Genomic DNA, 21,233 nt, shown 5'->3' with positions numbered 1-21,233 from the left:
AAGAAAAAAACAAACAAACAGGGGAAATGCGTGCCTAATTTTTTTGCACATTTTTCCTTGCACCCAGCCCACCCAGTGTTGTCCCCATATTAGTTATAAATTGGCTGCAAATAATTAAAGGTTAAAAGGAAAGATAGTTTTACACCAGCTGAGTATTGCAGGCTGGGCACCATGGTTGAAAAAGTTCTGGATATGTTTTATGGGGGGTGAAAGTACGGGGGCAATATGATTGCTAAAGACCTGGCTATAAAATACAGAGGATAGGTGTAACTTATTTTCAAGTTGGTTCCCTCTGCATTCATTCTTGACATTGGTCCCCTTTCTCGAGATGTCTCCCGTTTGTCTCAGGGTATTCCCATTCACAGGCAATGCACAAAAGTGAAGTCTGGCCTATACTGGAGAGCAGAGAGAAATGAGAGCTGCAGAGAGGATGTGCCAAGTCTGTGGTGAGCCATGCTATTTCTTTACAACATCAAAAAATCAACCTCATTTTTGCAAGAAATGGTGCCTTATTTAAAATGTGTCATTATTATTTTAACTTTTTAATGCAACAGCTTTGTAATTGTGGTTTACCTGAATAGGTACAGACCACATTTGCAATATGCTGTCAATCTGGTGAGAGAGTTCATGCTTCTAATTCTCCATTTTCAGGACCAAATCAAGGCCCTGTTCCTGCACCATGTGTGTTAAAGAGAAGCTGAGCTGTCAGAATAAAGTACAGCATTCTAGAGTCAGGACATCATATCGTGTTCAAAGTTTTAAAAAAACAGTTGAAAAGGGAACAACACACACTATTTTGCTCGGAATGTATATGCTCAGCTGTTGGCAGGAAGTGGTGGATTCAGTGCTACCAGCAAACCTGCAAAGACCTGACAGTCACACAGGAACGAGCAGAGTGTGTGTTTGTATATGTGTGCGTATGCGTTTGTGTGGTGGGGGGGCTATATATAGGAAGGGAAACCGCCAGAAAGAGGATTAAAAGAATATAAACGAGAATGAAATGAGATGGAAATTCTACAATAGTAACATAGGTTTAATGGTGGCGATGGGAACAATGAGCAAATAAAAAATAACATTGAGAGTTTGAACTTACAAAATAAAAATAAGTTGAAAAATACACAGGGGTGAAGCATAGAATCTGATACATATAATATCTCTATCTGCGCATTCATAAATGAGAGTAGAAGTTACTTAGGCAAGTAGTTTCAGTGGAGACAGAACACTGAAAGAAAGTGGGGAGTCGGTTGGAGAGAGGTGTGTAGATAAGAGGTAGGTACAGAAGTGGGGGTCAGTGTGGGAGTGACAGGGCACAGAAAGAGAAGCATAGGGAGGAAGAAAAGAGGAAGAGAATGAACGGAAGGCGAGGCGGTGAGGGGAAGTGACAGCTTACATACAGCTTAGAGAGTAAGAGAGGGACAGCTCCCAAACTAAACGACAGATAGAAAATAAAAGGTGAGTGGACTTTTACCTATTTTTCATTGGGAGAGCCATGAAGCTGGCAGGTAACCATTTATGTCAATTTTGGTTTCCGATTATTGAACTCTTACTGCAATGCTAATTCATCTAGCATAGTACCACGATCTGCCTGTGTGTGATACATTGCTTTCACTGTGAAGTACTTAGTTATTCATATGTAAGTTGAACTCAGAGACCTACATACTGTGTATATCAAAGACTTACAGCTAGCTTAAGGTGGGAGAGGACCCATGCCCCTCCCTAGATCACCATACATTCTTCTTCCCCTTTTAATAATGGGAGGAGATTTGTACTATATTAGTACAAGGCTCCAGGAAATGGAATATAACAAATGCAGCAATATTATCACTTAGTTTCTGCTTTGAATTAGCTCACAGAAAATAATTACAACTGGAACAGAAAATATAGTAAGGGAACAAATTTAGTAGCTGGCATAATGGGGAACTTCATGGTATTTACGTAATGAAAGAAAATTTAATTCTAAGATACTTTCTGGTATAATCTTATTAAAAAAAGTTAAATGATTTTAAAGTTATTTGTTTCCATCGCTTTCCCTGAATACCATTACAACACTGTATTGGGAGTCAGCTCTCCAATTCCCACAGTGCCATGTGCATGTTATTTTTACCATTACCTGCGAAGAAGGATAATTACGTTTTTCATTATGCAAAGAAGAATGTATATTGTAGAATTAACTTCCCTTTCCGCACTTTCTCTTTTAATCTGTAGACCTTGTCAATAATTTGTATTATAGTGATGATATCATTCAAATGAGTCTGTCAAGCAAGCAAAATGTCAAATAATGTGCCCATGTTAGGGTGAGAAAGAAAAGCCCTGAGGATGTTAATCCCTTTTAATAACTATTGTATTCATATTTTACAGTATATTTTCATCATATTGTGCTATAACATGGCGTTTATCTTTTCTTTCTTTTCTTTTAAAGGCTTACTCTACTCTGGCTTTACTGGAATTTGTTGATCTTAAACGGCATTATACAAGTTCATACACATACGTCACCTGCTTATTGTCATTCCTTTAATTTTCGCAGGTTGAAAAACAAGGAACAGGAGAAGCCAAAACAAGGAAGCTAGGACAGGAAGCCAAAGTGAGAATATAATAGTGTGGGAAAGCTAAAGAGTGCGCTGGTAAGAGAATATTAGTGCAGAGAAGAAAGAACAAGAGTGAGAAAAGTCACAAAACATACATATATGTAGATGAAAAGTAAAGAGTTTGAAGTGGGAACAGGATGAGCGATCAAGGTAAAAATACAAAGAGAGAGTCTGCAGATGCATTCTTTGTGCAAGGAGAGACTCTGGAACACAGAGGTGCATTGGAAGAGTCTGCAGAAACATTTGTTGTGCAGGATCAAACCATAGAAAGACCTCATTCAGAAAAGCAGACTGCAGAAACATTTAGTGCACAACATGAGACATCAGAAGATAAAAGCACAGCAAAAGAGTTTGCTGGAACATCCAATGTGCCATGTGAGACGTTAGAGCAGGCAGAAAAAGCCACCGTGGAGACATTCATTGTGCCAGATGAGACATCAGAACAAACAGACATGGAAAAAGTGACTGCAGAGACATTCATTGTTAGAGATAAAACATCAGAACAGACAGACACAGAACAAGTGACAGTGGAGATATTCTTTGTGCAAGATGAGGCATCTGAACCAGGGAGCAACAAGCCACAGATCCAGGTGAGTTTGAAGGACTTGAAAGCTCAAGTTTTATGACATGAGGGACTGGACAGTGGGTGAGAAGGTGGCCTTTGTCACTTACCTCCTCAGGTGGCATTTTGTCTATTTTTCATTGAAATGTATCTTTGTCTTTAGGAACCATCTATGGCTGCTGGAAATGACACTGTTTTTCAAGATGATGTAAAGGCATCTACAGATGGTCTAGAGGGGAAGCCCAGAACCTGGAGATCTGCTCCTCCCTCACCTATCAGTGAGAGACGAGGTTGTATATATATATATATATATACTGTATATACACACATATATTATATGGGTGTGTGTACAGCATTTCCTGATTTCCCCACTTAAAACCACTTTGATGAAGTCACTTAGTGGCCTTGCCTTTTAACCTTGCCCTTTAACCTTGCCCAAAATCCAATACTTTAGTTTGAAATCTTTTTGCCATCATGCGTTTTAAAGCATTATATGATACCTCAGTTCTTGGCTAATATCTCTTGACTAAAGTCATATTGATTAAAAGTGAGATATAGCTAGGACTTCCAGTTTAGCATAAGTATAGGATATTGTTAGAAGGGCCCTGATCTATTTTTGAATTTTGATAAATCTACTCATATAGGGGGCCATACACGGGTCAATAAAAGCTACATGGCCCCGCCGACAGTCCTGCCTGATATCTGGCTGAAAAGCTGCCAGATATTGTTTTGGCAGGTTTAAAAATTATGTCAGGGTAAGGACTGCATTGACAGCCTGTATTCCTATAACTGTGATCTGGTTATTTGTCCTGAAGGGATCAGCCCAATATTGTCTCAAATTGGGCATATCAGAGCAAGACTTACTGGATCTCAGGCCTACCAAGATTCCTTATGGGGGCGCCCCGAGGCCACCCCCCCTCACACATACGCGAACACGCCAGGTCCCCATTGCTCTGTATGTGCCGCCCTAGGCCCAGGCCTTTGTGGCTTCACCACAAATCCGGCCCTGTTTAAAGTAACTTCACTTGGCTATTTTCCCCTTAGGGCCAATCGACCAATAGTACAGTACATTATTAAGAAGTACAGGTGGATTAGTAAGAGTTAGTAAGTGGGTGATTATTTTTGATACATCCATTATGTACATACAACACACACACACACATACAGAGATCTATTATACCTAAGGGTCAAGTAATAATTATGATAATTATATTCTCCGAAGGTTTTCTTCCCAGCTCAGCTTCTCTTCATAGGTCACTACTTCATTTTGGCATGTGAAGCCTACTGTTTCCTCTTTCTGTATGTTTTCTTTCTTTATCTCCCTCCAGGTTTATCTGCATCACTTCTGTCTCTCCACACTGAACAATTCCTTGACCTTCTCTCCACTGCTCAAACACGGCGCCTAGAAGAGCAGAGAGCAGAGCTGCCTCCGCCACGTCCCAGGGCCAAGCGACATTTTTCTTTACCCACATCACGTAACCTATCCCTTCCTACAGATGATAAAGGGCTGCTCATAGAGCTCCACCGCAGGAGGGGTGGATCATGGACTGGGAGGAGTCTCAGAAAGAAACCAGCACCTTTAAAAATACCAGCTCAAGAGGAGTTGTACAACACCATTATAGGGCATCAGGTAAGGGGATATTGCTTTCATAATTTAGTATTAAAGAATTTAAAAAAAATAAAAAATGTTGATTTAAGAAACAAATCTGTAAATGTATTATGCGTATTGGGCTTGCGGTATGATACTTTCCTGAAAGAAGACCTCACAATTATGTTTCATTTTAGGCTCAGCGGATGGAAGACCAGCGCTGTTCTCCTCCACTCCCACAGAGTGCTGCTGACCTATTTGAGATATTATTTCGTGTTCAAGGGAATCGTTTGGATGAACAGAGGGTGGAAATGCCTCCGCCACTTGGGGGCGCCTGCTGATCAGGCAAGATGAATGAAATGTGTGCTTCCCCATTTTCCTTGCTGGCAGCATTCCCTAGGCTGTCTGCAAGGGGTCATTTTATTTTACCCTGCTGGGGTCCTTTATACTTTCTCTGTTTCATCATCCCATTTGGAGCATGAACTAGAAACAGAGGTTACCAGATTGAGAGGAGAAACTTATATTTATTATCCATTCATTTATTTTAAGGTTTATTTTAAGCCTTTTTTCCCATCAAAACCTGGCAGAAGTGGTAGCTTGGGCTCTTAAAACAAGGGACTCAGACACTGGAAAGGGCTCTGGAAAGAGTTAAATCATTACATATAGAATGGAGGAGAATTAATAAGAATTGATATCAGGATACATATAAGCAGGATGATCTACTGAAAGAATAACTGCTCTATAAAATTTACCATTTGGATGAATTGTATAAGAACTAAGTGATTCAGTTTGTTAATTGATGATAGAGCTGATTTTAGTGGTTTCTATTTAGGTTCATTGAATCAATGCTGTGAATAGGAAGTGGGTGTGGGAGGCAGGATGCCATTAAGGAAACATTGGCTTGTAGTAAGTGGCGCTGCCCCTAGATGGACACATGATTGGACACTTTAGAACTGCTTTAAAATCTCTTTCCTCCAGTAGCACTTTTTGCTGAATTGTTTTTATTAACCTTGTTTCAAATAAAATATCTTTCTTTATCAAAAACTCTAGAACTTTAATATGTGTTTATTAGCGTATTGACTTGTTTCCCTTTAATTCAGATAATCAGGAAAAAATCTATAAAATTTGCTACATAAGGGTATTATATATAAATATTATATTTATTGCAATATGCCCTTAGTTTACTCATTGGTTTCAGTGGAAACAATTATTATGTGCGTCGTTAGGTGCTTTCTTTTCTTTACAAAGTAATTCTTTTTTCCATGTTCCATGTTTCATTTTTACTAGGACAGTATATTCATATTTTACCAAAAAACTGCAGTGTGAACTTTTATTGTTTCCATAAAACAGAGAGTGGTTTGGAGCCGTGATTGTCACAGTCCTCTCAGGGAGAATCCCAGAGATCAAGCTCCCACTTTTTAGGGTTATATACACTTACAGTATGTTCAATAAATGGATTTTGTTTTAAAAAATGTATTTAGAATAATAGGCAGAAAGTATGTCCAATACATATATTGCCACTTTAACAACAGATAGCCCTTTCCCTTTCTGCTAAGCAGTAGATACTTATGGTAGCCAATAAGGAACATTGCACAAATACAAAGAAGTACGTTTTTTTCCACATCTGTTCAGTGCACAGTACAGTGTGCCACAGGGAGCAAAGTTACAGTTTAGTGAATAACTGAGGGTAATTGTTAAATCATTAAATGGACATTGTCATCATGTAGGTTCCCCATTTATGACAATACCATTTATTGGTAACATTTTATTTTATTAAAGGTTAAGATTTCAAGTATTTATAAGTATAATGCTTATGTTTACTTGGCCTTAACAAAGTCACAAAGGGCAATTTTAGTACCTGTGATTGCAGGTGTAGGAAATGCAAATGCCACCCTGTTTTTGGAGCAAGTGACATACTTGCCATCCGCCTGTCATTACACACATGCAGAGGATTTTGGCTAGAATTAATTTGGTGGTACAGGTATAGGACCCGTTATCCAGAATGCTCGGGACCAAGGGTATTCCGGATAAGGGGTCTTTCCGTAATTTGGATCTTCATACCTTAAGTCTACTAAAAAATCAATAAAACATTAATTAAATCCAATAGGATTGTTTTGCATCCAATAAGGATTAATTATATCTTAGTTGGGATCAAATACAAGGTACAGTTTTATTATTACAGAGAAAAAGGAAATCAATTTTAAAAATCCTAATTATTTGATTATAATGGAGTCTATGGGAGACAGGCTTTCCGTAATTCGGAGCTTTCTGGATAATGGGTTTCCGGATAAGGGGTCCGATACCTGTATTGGAATTTTATTGGAGAAACAGCTGATGCACAGTCTTTAACTCTGCAGCTGCTCAGTGTGTTGGGATTGTCTTGTCGTTGGATTTAAGTGCAAATATCATACATACAGCTTCTGTGCCAAAGCTGATGTCATGGTTGTCAACAGGGCCAGGAAGGGGGGGGGGGGGGGGGGGGGTAGGCAGAAAATGCACGTGCCTAGGGTGCAACAGTAGGGAGACTCTAGGCATAAACCTTTTCTGTCTGACTATCTCAAGTTCCAGCCCTTATCCATCTGCCTTTTCCCACCTGCATTAATATATAAAAATTCTTATAACTTTTAAAGCCTATGAAAAGTGAAAACACCAACTACTTGTATATACATAAATGTATAAAAGGATTTATTTTTATGTACATAGTTGGTGTTTTCACTTGTACACTATGACGTCACGATTTTTGTGTTTATCAGTGGGTTCACTATAGCTCGTTATCACTTTGAGAAAGGCAGCTGAAACGTTAGTAGCACGGTTTAAATAAATCTATATGTTTGACTTAAGTCCTGCGAGTGCAGTACCTTCCTTTACACAGGTATATATATATATATATATATATCCAAATGGTGTCCGCACTCCAAGGCTCAATGTTCTGCGGGGTGCTAGCCAAAATTATGTCTGTATAGAAAATAATCATCTGTGGCCAGCACACCCTTCAATGTTTCATCAAAAATTTTTTATTTTAGATATATTGTTAAAACCAACGTTTCGGTCCTTATTAGGACCTTTCTCAAGGATACACAAAGGATGGCACACCGCTACATAACATACCTCGGGTGCTCGGTAAAGTGTTCCAATAGTATAAAAAAGACCAGCAACTCCGGGATTTCTTGTGAAAAATCAAAACATATATTCAAAGTAGCATAAACAGCCGACGTAACGTTTCAGTCCCCATCGGGACCTTTCTCAGGGTCTGAGAAAGGTCCCGATGGGGACCGAAACGTTACGTCGGCTGTTTATGCTACTTTGAATATATGTTTTGATTTTTCACAAGAAATCCCGGAGTTGCTGGTCTTTTTTATACTATATATATATATATATATATATATATATATATATATATATATATAGTAAACAAAATATGAATCGCATCGCTCAGGACTTGTAACAAAATTTGTAGTTTATTAAGTGTAGAAACAGAGAACTAGTTCTCTGTTTCTACACTTAATAAACTACAAATTTTGTTATAAGTCCTGAGCGATGCGATTCATATTTTGTTTACTATCTACGCTGAAGAGGACTGCACCCAGGCCCTGAGATTTCACTATATCGTGAGTGCTGTTTATCGTGAACTTTTATATATATATATATATATACTGTATATATATATATATATATATATTTGCCTTATTCCTGTTTCATGGTGAAAAGTGAGAATAAAATAAAGTTCAGGCAATCATTGTGCATCTTTCTGCAACATCCCAAGCTATGGCAAATTTTTAACTAAGATGATTCTGTCCCCCAAAGTATTGATGCATCTTCCTGATCATGGTAGGCCCTCTTGTGGCTGGTGGTGGTGAATTGTGTGCTGATTTAGGTATGTTTAAGGCCAGTAATGGCTCGTATTGACAAGCGTTTGTTTCTGTGCTTCACTGTGGTGTATATAATTGCCAAAAGCAGGTAGAATGCAACATGCTGTGTCCCACCTGCATTTGGCGCTTACATGCTTCTGTATAGGTACAGACACATTAGGAAGAATAGGATGTGTTTCTTCCTACCCTTCCCTGTGGTGGAACGCAGGATAATGCAAAGCAGGGGAACGCAGGAAAAAATGCTTATTAGTACAAGCCCTTATGCAATTGCCTATCGGTGGATGAATAGATATGCTTTTTTTATTCAAAAAGCTGAGTAAAAATATCTGTTAATCTGATATCATTACCTCGAACAAAATTGAGTAAATAACACAAAGAAAAATTACAAATGTAGATAGCCGGAGCGCATATGTGGAAAATCAAATGGTCAAAACACCCCCAAAAGATATCCTTTTATAGCCCTGTTGTGTAAAATCAGTACCACGTGTAAAGTTTTCGTCTGGTGTTTATGACCTCATTTAGTGCCAGCCTACGAGTGAATCAATATTTTAAAAGAAAGGGGAGTGTCTCAAAAAAACAACAGGGCTATAAAAGGATATCTTTTGGGGGTGTTTTGACCATTTGATTTACTGCCACTTATGCTCCTGAGGAAGTGTACCGACAGGACAGTGTTGGGCTATTTTAAGGACCTGTATTTCTTCTACATCCTGTAAGTTTGATTGATTTTAGCAGTTTTCCTATAATAAATAATATTGCACTATTGGCTGTTCTTCTCTTTGTGCCTTATTGAGGATAAAGCCACAATCTGCAACAGGATACATCTGACTAATTTGGCTACAGTCTGCACTTGAATACAGTTGCAATCTGCATCAGAATACTTTTTTTCCGTGTAGCTACAAATCGCACCTGAGTACTTCTCATTTATTTGGCTTTTCAACACTGCCATCTGGAAAACAGTTGATATTACTGCACTTTGGTGTTTATTTATTTATTTGTAGATCACAAGTTCACCAATATGGGAATAAGGGTTCATGTTGTGTAAACGCTTTTGCACTATTATATATTTTTATTTTCCACATATGCGCTCCGGCTATCTACATTTGTGAACATCTTGGGACCCAGTCAAAGGGGTTGATTAAATGTGGAGCTGCAAGCTTAATATTCACATTATTCGTTAAATTGACTGCACATTATCTGAAAGTTCATCACATCTAGAGCGCTGAGGATTTGGTATTGTATATACCCCACTATAGACACAAAGAAAAATTACACTGACTTCAAATTGTTGTAAGATGTTCTGACAAATTTGTGTATTTTGCAAATGGTACCCAGTAACGGATTAGTTTATTAAAGCCAAAAAGTAAAAAACTTGCTTTCATGAAACTGTATGGTCTTGTATAGTGCTTACAACAGTTTTATGCAATTACATGGAGTAATGTTCATTACCCCAATTTTATTTTACTGCACATTGGTTACTACCCAGTTTATGTTTTGGAATGAATATAAGACTTGTCCAAAAATGGTTGCTAGGCCTCCATGGGTAGACCAACAAATTTAAACTTTAATTAAAAATGACTGAACTGCGTTGCGAGCAAATTCTTTGGATTGTAGTTGGCTTTTTGCACCAGTGGACAAGAATACGTTTTGATAACTTTGAAGACAATTGGTTGCAGAAGAAACTGACACATCTAATTGAGCTATTTTAGTTTTAATATGTTTTACAAATATATATGTATATAAATATATATATTGGACAGGGCTAGATTAGATACCATTGACACAAACTGCACATTTTAATTACAAAACAAGATAGGTAAAAATATTAACCAGGAAAGTCCATAATGCACTTATCCAACTATTTTTGGTCCCAGCAGCCCTCAGCATCTTCACTTCTGTTGATTGGGCAATGTCTGATTTGCTGATCTGACAAATGTAATGCATCATGGGCCCTGCTGGAATTTTCAAAGATTTCCTTAACTTAAACCTACTGCTGCCTTAAATCTAATATATACCATATTTTTCCTTTATATACATATTCCTCCTTACTATAGGCTGACTGTTCACTTCCCAAATATTCATTACACCTACATTATTCTATAATCCATAACATTCACATAATCTTTTGTAATCCCAGCAGTTCTGAGCAGTTTTCATTCACTCTATAGCCTGCTGACTTTATCTACACACACCTAGACTGCATCCCCAGGGACCAACAGCCACTGCAGTTTGATATAAATGTTATGTATGCTTTCTGATCCATAAGGTACATAGAGTTCCCAGCAAATGCACCATGCTGAAATGGTGGATTTTCCAAAACAGTTTTTTACATAAATTAACTTTTTTGCTTTCATTGTTTCCTGTTGTGATTTACCCAATACAGTACAACTAAGTGAGTTAGAAAATAACATACTGTATCACAGTCATTTTTAGGAAGAGCACCTATGGCTTATTCTAAAAATGAAATCTTTTAGAAGATTCCACAAATTCTAGTAAGCTGTTCCATATTTTGTACCATGTATGTAAACCCCCCAAATTTTTATAATGAAGGAAAACACAACTGTGCAACTGTCAAATATACATTAGTAAAAAATCTGCAGCTAAACGTAATGCAATTGACAGCTTTACCTGTCTGTCCCCTGCTATTCTCTGCACTGCTGGTTCTGACTGGTAAAATTAATGGAGAAGAAGCCAGCTGATTAGCAGATCTACAAGGCATTGTGAGAATTGGAGTTTTGGCTATTAGTCCAATAGTCAGGAGACCTACACTGAGTGCAGAAAAAAAGCAAAGGTACAGACAGATACTGCTTTCAGTAGCAACTACATTTATAAATAACTTTACAATCATTGAAATTATTGTCAATATATAGGAAAGTTGCTTAGAAAGAGAAAAGCTGTGCCTCCAATATTTGAAAATCTTTTGAAAATAACTAGCAATGCTACAGTAAAAAACATATTTTTAAGTGCTAACCATCTTATAAACTTAAAAACTGTGGCTCATCTTCTGCATATATCTGTCATCCAAGTACCACCCTATCACTTTTCTATAAAGAGCATTGCCAATTATTGTCCATACATGTCTCACTTATGGGGAAGAAACACCCCAGGGGTTCCTCGACTCTGGAGAGGGGGTTAAGAAGGGGTGGTGGTGCATGCAAGTTTGTGTCTGAGATGTTTCCTCTGGGCTAGCAGGGGAAGGATAGCCATACTGTGAAGATGGCGGGGTTAAATAGATGCTGTTCCCAAATTGGTCAGTGGGTGTACAAGGCAGGTCTTTAGGGGCAGTCTGCTCCAAGGCTGAATTTGGGCAATAACCAGATGGTTGGCTCTGGCATTTTGGAGACTGTGGATGGTGAGATTCTGGAAGCCAATGGGCATGAGGAGACACTGGCTGACCTCCCCCTGAATAGGGTGCCTCAGACACTGTGCATCCTGATGGACAAAAATGAACTCTCCAGCCTCGGTTACCCCACTGGCATCCTGGTACTGCAGATGAGAATGAGCCACTCCTAGGATATGGTTGGCAGTTTCCTCCATAGCTCATCAGTGAATGGTGGGACTGACAACAGCTGCTGTCTGGTGGGGGTCCTTGTATATATGGTGGAGCAGAAAGAGGAGGAGCCTGGGGATAACATGAGGTGCTTAAATCTATATGTGGTAAGGGGGTAGGTTTTACATGTTCCTTGGTCCGAGGTCTGTGGGTCTTCTTTGCTTGTGCTCCAGCAGAAGGAGTTGCTACAGAAGTATTCCTGGGAACAGCAGGGCAACGCTCTTCGAGAAGTTTCTGAATGTCTCTGTGGCCTCGATCTCGGGCTATATGTCTTGGCTGTCGTCCAGTGTGATCACAGAGGTCACGATCTGCTTGATGCTCAAGAAGAATTCGGGTAGCTTCAAGACTGCCCTCTCGAGCAGCAAGAAAGAGTGGTGTCTCATCCTGATCAAGAAAAAAAAAATAATGAGAAGCTCACTTATAGGGCAATGATATAGGAGAAAATTAAAATAAAACGGAATATAAAAGCAAAAAAGTTGGAATGCAAAAGATTGTTTTGTAGATACTCTAGTGAATGCAGGGGTAGCACAAGATATCAACATGTTGCCTTGCACTTACCCTCTTATCTTGTAGGTCCTTATTTGCCCCATTGCAGAGAAGAGTTTTCACAGCTGCTGCATTATTCACAGCTGCAGCCCAGTGTAGTGCAGACTTTCCTGCAAAGCAACAGAGCTTGAAAGATTTGGGGTTGATGTTCATTAAGATTTTGTACAAAATGTTCCTTTTTGTGTGACATTTATACATACATTTATATATATATTGTAGCATTAATAATATATATTTATATACATATATACAGGTATCGGACCCCTTATCCGATACAGGTATCGGACCCCTTATCCGGAAACCCGTTATCCAGAAAGCTCCAAATTACGGAAAGCCCGTCTCCCATAGACTCAATTATAAGCAAATAATTCAGAATTTTAAAACTGATTTCCTTTTTTTATGTAGAAATAAAACAGAACCTTGTAATTGATCCCAACTAAGATATAAATAATCCTTATTGGATGCAAAACAATCCTACTGGGTTTAATTAATGTTTTATTAATTTTTTAGTAGACTTAAGGTATGGAGATCCAAATTATGGAAAGACCCCTTATCCGGAATACCCTTGGTCCCGAGCATTCTGGATAATGGGTCCTATACCTGTATATATTATATATAATGTAGAAGTGCATCCAGAATACCCCCTGTAAACTATTTTAACTGCAATGTGACAAATCTTTTGTTACAACTAGGGAAACTATAGCAATGGATGAACACACCTCGGGTATCTGCTGCTCCAAGGTCAGCCCCACAGGACACAAGTTCTTCCACCATGTTCTGTACAGGTAGCCGAGCAGCTAATATTAGAGGAGTAGATCCATCATTCATACGAGCATCTATATCAGTTTGACGGCACCGCAATAAAGTCTTCAAAGACATGCATGAAAAGAAACAGTGACATTTTCGTCTTTTTGGTGTGAATAAAAATTAATTCATTGTTCATTATTAAGTGTAAAACTTTTTTCAACCTGTTAACCTACTGGGAACAAACCTGTAGAAGAATTTACTATTTCTCTTACAAAAGCAGGCTCATCACTGAGGATAAGTTGCTGTGATTTTACCCAGATTTCATCTTGCTTTAGCTCATCATACTGCATACATATCCTGCCTCCATAAAGCCCACAATGCCATTCTCTGTGTCTAGCTTTGGCAGCAATGGAGAGGTAGCTGGGCAGCTAAAGCTACTGTACATTAGCCATCCTTAAATCTGTGCTGATTTGTGGATTGTGTCATCTTCTTAAATGTATGCCTTACCAACACAGAAGATCACACCGACTCTCATACACAGTAGCATTTTCAGTACTTTAACCTCAGCAATAACCTGGGCTATAAGGGCTCATTCAGATCAACTCCTCTGGGTAGGTGTTTTGAATGGAAAAACATTTTGAGGGATCCACCTAATAAATATTTTTTGATTAGACAAAGCTACCTCATTTAGTTCAGCTCAATACAAAGGTTTTGACTAAAACCTAATCCTGCAAAAACATTGGCCTAATTCCACATGGATATTAATTTAAATCTGATTCCCACTGCAACTCCATTGAGAAAACTGGGATTTGATTGAATTGTTTGTAAAGCACAGATGTGCATAAGGACTATTATAGGAAGCATGGAAACCAGCCAGTTCATGTATGGATGGTTCCTTAATGTCATGTTCCATTTTTTCTACGTTATGTAGAATAGTTTATACAGTAGGCATCTGGGTTTTGCCATTACACATATAATACAAACTGTGACAGCTTTTGCAACTAAGCATGTACTGGATATAAATATATGAAAAGGGCAGTTTTCTTTAAATTCCCTGGCACTATTTGGGCTAAAAGTTCCCCTGATTTTCTCATATATTACCTGGAACACTCCAAGAGCATCAGCTGCAATAGCAGTATGTAGCGGGGTCCTCCCCAGTTTATCCTGAACATTGGTATCAGCTCCTGCATCCAGCATACATTTGACTGCATCTTGCCTTGAAAAGCGAGCTGCTAAGTGAAGTGCTGTCTCTCCAGTAGAGTCTGTCTGCGCGTTGAGACTGGCTCCTTGACTAATGAGGTCCGATATGACTACTGCCGAGCTCTCTACTTCTGGTGGATCTGCACCACCTCCAGCTGGTTCCAGTCCCCCTCCTGCACAGATTGCTGACATAAGTGGGGTGACTCCATCTGTAAGTGAAACATGCAAATCAAAACGGATCAGTCGAAAACATTCTAACAAACTATTTATGACAGAAATGAACAATGATTATGGGATCAATACATCACATATTAAAATGTGTCATCCAGCAGTTCATTGAAGGATGACCTCTTTACTACTGGAGCCTAACCTAGAAGAAACCCATAAAGACAAGAGCAGAACACACAAAGTACTTGCAAATAGTGCCCAGATCACATTTGAAATAAGGACCACAAAGCTGCAAGGCAGCTTCTACATTATTATTATTTTGTACTTGGTGATGCTGAAAAAGATCCATTATGTTAACCTTGCAAAACCCTAAACAATTAAACCCCAGGAGGGTAAACAATTGAACAGTTTGAAAGACATGTGGGTTCCTGGCAACTATGTGATACAAAAAATGTTGGTGGATCCTTACACAACCAAATATCTGGTTTAGTAAAATGACAAAAACTGCACATTTGTGTATAGTCATCAAGGAGAACAAATCAGAAGCACATTAACATCATAACTACCTGGACCTCTCACATCAATGTCCCTGCAATCGGCTTCCTGCTGTGGTGGTGTCAGAGCAATGCATTGTGGGAAACGCACCCCTGCATCAATATGCTGCTGGCTCCATTGACGGTGGTCTAGGATGGAACATTCCTCTGGTACCTGCAGTATTGTAAATGTAATTGGTATGACAGGCTAAAGTAAAGAGTAAGAGGAGAGAGTGGTGAAAAAGAGTATAGATGGATAAGGTATTTACTTTTGCTCTTTTGTATTTTGGTTGTAGAATTTCTTCATCAGTAGCTAAATCTACATCATACACAGAGTCATGCTTCAGGGGCCTTTAATACAAAGCAAGAAAGAGAAACATTGATCAGAATAAAAAAATAAACAGAAATAAAACCAGAAAAATGATTTTGGAACAATGCACTGTATTATTTGTTAGGTATGTACTCTTGCATAATATCATACAAGGCATTTTCCACCTGATATAAATGGGAGAGAAGCATTATTAAACTGTTAATATCTATACATATGAGGGAACATTTACAATCACAGCCACTTGTGTGGTCTTGCTAAAATAAATGCAATTGTTGCACATAATCATTCTATCCATTGGGTACTTGCTTCCCAACATGTTCCCTGTACTCCAGTATAGTTGCCCCATTGCATCCACCCTGTCTGTTATGCTGAATCTGGCGCAAGTGCTCCCATTGATGCAACTGACCTCAAGCTACTGTCACACTAAATGTGGTGGTAATTACAGCAATTCCACAGTAATTAGGCACAACAGATTTGCACCAAAAGAACCACACACATCATTTTAACACCAAGAAACAGAAAATTTGCAACCCCCCACCTGTGGACTTGCATCTGTCTTGTAAAATCACACAAATTCAATTACATTCATTTTGGTGCATCAGGCACAACTGTGATTGGCACAAATCTGACTTTTTTTTTTTTTTTATGGGTGAAAAACATGGAGAATTGTGTCTATACACTATGCAATATACACACAATTTCTTGGGCTCAGATTAACCATACTCGCTGCTCCTTTACTGTGCAGGTTGATAGTCTATCCTAGATTGTTTAGCAAGACATGTAAGTTTGTCTGACCCTTTGCTTGATTTGTTTGTATCATCCTATGTGTATAGTTATGTGCTATGTGATTGTGCTTTCCATACAAACTAATGTAACAACACAAACCCACCTGAGTCCAGTAGCATCTTCTCCTACAGGTTCCCGTCTCCTGATACCCTCTCCCGATCGATGCCGACTGAATCCTGATGGTAGCCATAGAACCCCATGTTGACGTTTTCTGCTGAGCTGGACACCAATAAATCCTCCTAAAACCAGAGCCGCGCCAACAGCAACAGATGCCCAAACCAAAGGCCATGGCAGCTGGGTGGCAGACATTTGTGTGGGGTCTGTGAAAAACAAGAAGGAAATTAGGAATTTGAATTGGAAAGTGAAAAATAACCAAGGAATGGCACAAATTAAAAAAAGAACAGAATCAAAATAAAAATACTGTTAGAAAAGGAAAGGGCTTATTAGATGAGGAAGCAGTTAGGTTATGGTGAATATTACACTAAAAAATTATTGGTTAAGCATATGAAAGGAATCACAGGAATAAAGAAACAAAGACATATAGGGTAGAGGAATGGTTTTGGTTTATACCTATTGGTGCATCTTTGTATTTCACTCCCAAAAGAGAATATGGTAGACAGGGCTCAGTTTTCTCACTAAGAGCTGTCACAAAATCTGCAACATTTTTTGATGTGTGAAGACAAGGAGGTTGCACACACTCAGCTCCAAATACTTCTAGGAACAGGACACATCTGGGGGAAAAAGTATGAATCAATCTCTCTCCACCTGATTCTTCTTCTCTCTTGGTTCAGACCCTCAGTTCTTGGTCTATAAGAACTTACACCTGCTTTTCTTCAACCCAACAATCATTACCCATCAATTCTTGCTCTCTTCCCTCTTATTCTTACCCATTTTATCAGCTACAATCTTAAATAGTTATCTCTTGATTCTCCCATAAGAGCTTACCCAATAGTATCCTCCCTTGACATAGTCTCCTTCTTTAGATCTTTGAGGTTAGGGTTCTCTATGACCTCATATTCCCATCTTTGTAGTCTATCGGGGAAGAGCTCATCAAGGCTGTCACTTCTCCGGTACCTAAACAGCATATTTCCACTGCTGTCTTTCTGCAATCTTATTCCTGCTCGAATTAACATGGACAGATTGCGCAGGAGAGCATTTATTTCTCGTTGGTGAAGCACAGGAGGAGCATAGCTCAAAACTAGGATCAGGGAACCCTCAGATTTTTTTCTTTCTTCATTTGAGCAATCTCCTCCATCCCAACCACACTCAACATTGTCACATCCCCTCTCACAGTGACCATTGGCAAAGTGATCCAGGCAATAATTGTTATAGAGGGGGCTGTGGGAGAGAATAATTATGGGAAACAGCAATCAGCAGCAATATAACAAAAAAAAGTACATAAACACCCCAAAACTTACAAAATATGTATATATGTTCCATTTCTAGCTGATGGTATTACTTCAAAATTCCATTTTTTTTTGGAAACATCAGTCAATCAGTTATGCCATTTATTGTGATATACATGTGAATCCAGCAACACTGCACAGTTAGTTTTGCACAAATGTTTTATAAACTGCATATGGCAAAGTTATTTCTTAACTGATAGGCACTATCAATTGTCTGCTCTCTGTAAAGGAAAAATATGATGCAGTGTAGTTTTCACTATTTACTATTTCTGCAATACAGGAAATATTGTTTTACATTTACAGATTTGCGGAGCAGGGATAGATGTTCTTTGGGTAGATGGATGTATTGGAAAACAATGGCCAATAATCAAGGAACACCTGCTAGTCCCCTTACAAACAGAGATATGGGATCCGTTATCCAGAACCCCGTTATCCAGAAAGCTCTGAATTACATTTCCCACAGATTGCATTTTAATCAAACAATTCAGATTTTTAAGGTTTCCTTTTTGTCTGTAATAATAAAACAGTACCTTGTACTTAATCAGGTCTGGATTGAGATTCAAAACAGGCCCTGGCATTCCAAGTAAACAGATGCCCCCAAACAGCCCCCCCCACCAGCCCAATAAATAGTGACTGTCTATGGCATCTTACAGCAGCCCCTCTGGCATCTGCCAGAACCCACATATTGCCAGTCCAGGTATGTACTTGATCCCAATTAAGATATAAGTAATCCTTAGAAGAGACAGAACAATCCTAATGAGTTTAATTATGTTTAAACTATTTTTTAGCACATTTAAGTGTGGAGATCAAATTTATGCAGGAAAACCCCAGGTCCCGAACATTCTGGATAACAGGTCTCATTTGTCTTAGAATTGCCTTTCTCTTTCAAACAATTTCTAAAAGACACATAATTTCCCTCATTTTGTCCTGCCTACCCTTCCTCTCTACATCTCTTTAAATGTTCCTCAGTGGGACATGTCATGACCTCCATTCCTCTAAGAGCCACTGTCTTTTTTACCCCACCCACATCCTTGATAAAACTTTTTCTCATGTTACTTTTTATGGGGGGGAAATGTAATAAAAATCATTACAGAAAAATATTTTCAATGCAGAATATTATTCCTCTGCAAACAATTCTTTAAATGTTATAGTTTGCACCAGTGTGCATTGTATGCTGAGAAGTGTTTTAGCCCTGATATTTGCATTAAAAGCTTATGTCACATCTTAAAACGTGCTCTGTACAAGAATATTACATTGCTAGATGCAGTTTTTCTTATTTATGCAATTTTCCATTTTTGAGTTTTATTACATGAAAATCCAAGCCCGATACAGCAATTGCTGGAAAAGGGCTCATGACTGGGCGGGACAAACTGCCAGACAGGGGTTAATAGTTGGGGCTTAGTATTTAGCATTTGGGGGGTGGAGCATATGGGATTTGAAGCAGGCGCGGTTAAGGAGGGTATCCATTTTGGAAAGAGAAAACGGAGTCCCACCCGCCCTCCCATTGTTACCCTTTGTGTTAGTTGTCACAAATGTGGCCTGGGTAATGGGATACAGGTTAAGTTGACCCAAGAAGGTGAGTATTTTGGGGATATGGTGAAGCAAGGAGCTAAGGGAGGATGGCCTGTTGTCACAGCCGGGCGGCGGGTCCCTGGCAATGGAGATAAATTTTGTTGGCAGTGCCTCTCTAAGAGCGATGGGTCTCTGGGAGGTGTTACGTTATATTGATACCTTGGTTGAAGCATGCAACCCTGCGTACCCACCATGCTGGAAGGCACGAGAGGCTGGTGGCCGGTACGGTTGTCATGCACTTTGTTTGGCCCATTGCCAAGGACTTCAGAGCTGGAAGGATTACTGTTTAGTATTTGTTAATATACTTGTTAATACTGTTATTATTTACTTGTTATTTATATTTATGTTTATGTATTTTATTGCTTATGTTATGTAATAAAGCTGTGGCCAATACATTTACCAATCGAAGGATAAGCTGTAAGTGGTGATTATTTCTAGGCCAGTAGCTTGGGGCAAAAGGAGGGCAGGTATTTGGCCCTGCCCAAGTCATGGATTTCCACTGCCGAATACCTTCTAGAATTTGTCTTCAAAAGAAGAACTGTGCAGCCACTGTAAACAGCTGCTCTTATTACTCTCTCCTATTTGTGCTATCCACCTAGACTGTAAGCTCTGTGGGGAACTTATTCAATGTTTGATCTGTCATTTTACAAAAGTATAGTGATGTACCAAGTACAGGTACTGCTATATAAATAAAGATATGCAAACATATATACATACATACATACATACATACATACACACATACATATAAGAACTTAAAAACCTGCAATGCTATAGTGCCACTGTGGTATGAATGATTATTAGAATTTCATCTGTACAAGTATATGACCCATTATCAAGAATGCTCGGGACCAAGGGTATTCCGGATAAGGGGTCTTTCCGTAATTTGATCGCCATACCTTAAGTCTACTAAAAAATCAATAAAACATTAATTAAACCCAATAGGAATGTTTTGCATCCAATAAGGATTATACATAACTTACGTTAGATCAATTACAAGGTACTGTTTTATTACTACAGAGAAAAAGGAAATCAGTTTTAAAATTTTGAATTATTTGATTAAAATGGAGTCTATGAGAGACGGGCTTTCTGTAATTCGGAGCTTTCTGGATAATGGGTTTCCGGATAAGGGAGCCCATACCTGTATAAGGCTAATGGCACCCATGGCACTTTCAGCTGGATTTAAGTGGAACTAAACCCTAAAAATAAATATGTCTAGAAATGCCATATTTTATTTACTTAACTTGCTGCACCAGTCTAAAGGTTTAAAATCTCTATTGCAGCAATTGTATAGGCCTTAAAAAGTTGTCACAGGAGCTTGGATTATATTATTATACTATTTTATACTATATTATTATTATATTATTATACAATTATATAGGCCTTAAAAAGTTGTCACAGAATCTTGGATCCTGTAAGAAGTGTCAGTGACACTCAAGCTCAGTGGACTCTGGGCAGCTGTTGAGAAGCTAAGATTAGGGGTCGTCGCAAATTAGAGTAGAAGTAGAAAATTAGGTTTGACTGTTATATAAGCTGATACTGCTGGGCTGATGATTTAATTCTAATGCAAATTGCAGTGGTTGCTGAGAGGCCATGTAATGAGAATCTGAATTAATTATTGTGACATTTATATTCTATATATACAGTATATTGTGAGTCAGTCCCTGAAATCGGGTAAGTGACAGCAGCACAGAGCATGTGCAGGGAATCAGCAGAAGAGAAGATGGGGAGCTACTGTGGCATCTTTGGAGGAACAGATATTCCCTGCTAAAGAGCTGTGGTTGGCTTGGGCT

General features: G+C 38.7%; 2 protein-coding genes across 4 annotated transcripts in view; one reads left to right on the top strand and one right to left on the bottom strand.

Moving 5' to 3' along the window:
* Positions 1–1,057: 1,057 nt before the first annotated feature.
* gpsm3 (G protein signaling modulator 3) lies at positions 1,058–5,779 on the top strand. Of its 2 annotated transcripts, none has more exons than XM_004917027.4 (5): positions 1,058–1,452; positions 2,525–3,175; positions 3,311–3,437; positions 4,476–4,777; positions 4,933–5,779. In XM_004917027.4, exons 2-5 carry the CDS (start codon positions 2,723–2,725, stop codon positions 5,074–5,076), a joined length of 1,026 nt encoding a protein of 341 aa, XP_004917084.2. In that variant the 5' UTR covers positions 1,058–1,452; positions 2,525–2,722; the 3' UTR covers positions 5,077–5,779. The 2 variants fall into 2 exon arrangements, with proteins under 2 accessions (XP_004917084.2, XP_017952039.2); XM_018096550.2 differs by having other exon boundaries at positions 2,420–3,175.
* Positions 5,780–10,296: 4,517 nt separating this feature from the next.
* notch4 (notch 4) overlaps positions 10,297–21,233 on the bottom strand; it is a 49,510-nt gene continuing 38,573 nt past the window's right edge. For both annotated transcript variants that reach the window (XM_031891253.1, XM_031891254.1), the window contains exons 24-32: positions 17,408–17,800; positions 17,033–17,193; positions 16,566–16,782; positions 15,615–15,696; positions 15,379–15,520; positions 14,546–14,853; positions 13,417–13,564; positions 12,710–12,807; positions 10,297–12,535 (exon numbers count right to left, since the gene is read on the bottom strand). In XM_031891253.1, coding sequence (XP_031747113.1) covers positions 11,687–12,535; positions 12,710–12,807; positions 13,417–13,564; positions 14,546–14,853; positions 15,379–15,520; positions 15,615–15,696; positions 16,566–16,782; positions 17,033–17,193; positions 17,408–17,800 — 2,398 coding nt within the window. In that variant the 3' untranslated portion in view covers positions 10,297–11,686. The remainder of the gene's footprint in view (positions 12,536–12,709; positions 12,808–13,416; positions 13,565–14,545; positions 14,854–15,378; positions 15,521–15,614; positions 15,697–16,565; positions 16,783–17,032; positions 17,194–17,407; positions 17,801–21,233) is intronic.

This window comes from Xenopus tropicalis, chromosome 8, assembly GCF_000004195.4.
Source record: "Xenopus tropicalis strain Nigerian chromosome 8, UCB_Xtro_10.0, whole genome shotgun sequence".
Classification (NCBI taxonomy): Eukaryota; Metazoa; Chordata; class Amphibia; order Anura; family Pipidae; genus Xenopus; species Xenopus tropicalis.
Note: the sequence above shows the minus strand (reverse complement) of the source record. Positions and strands in the feature narration are given on the sequence as shown.

Coding starts and splice junctions, on each gene's coding strand:
- gpsm3 (XM_004917027.4), top strand. CDS start 2,723: ATGAGCGATCAAGGTAAAAATACAAAGAGAGAGTCTGCAGATGCATTC. Junction 3,176..3,310: donor GCAACAAGCCACAGATCCAG/GTGAGTTTGAAG, acceptor CTTTGTCTTTAG/GAACCATCTATGGCTGCTGG. Junction 3,438..4,475: donor ACCTATCAGTGAGAGACGAG/GTTGTATATATA, acceptor ATCTCCCTCCAG/GTTTATCTGCATCACTTCTG.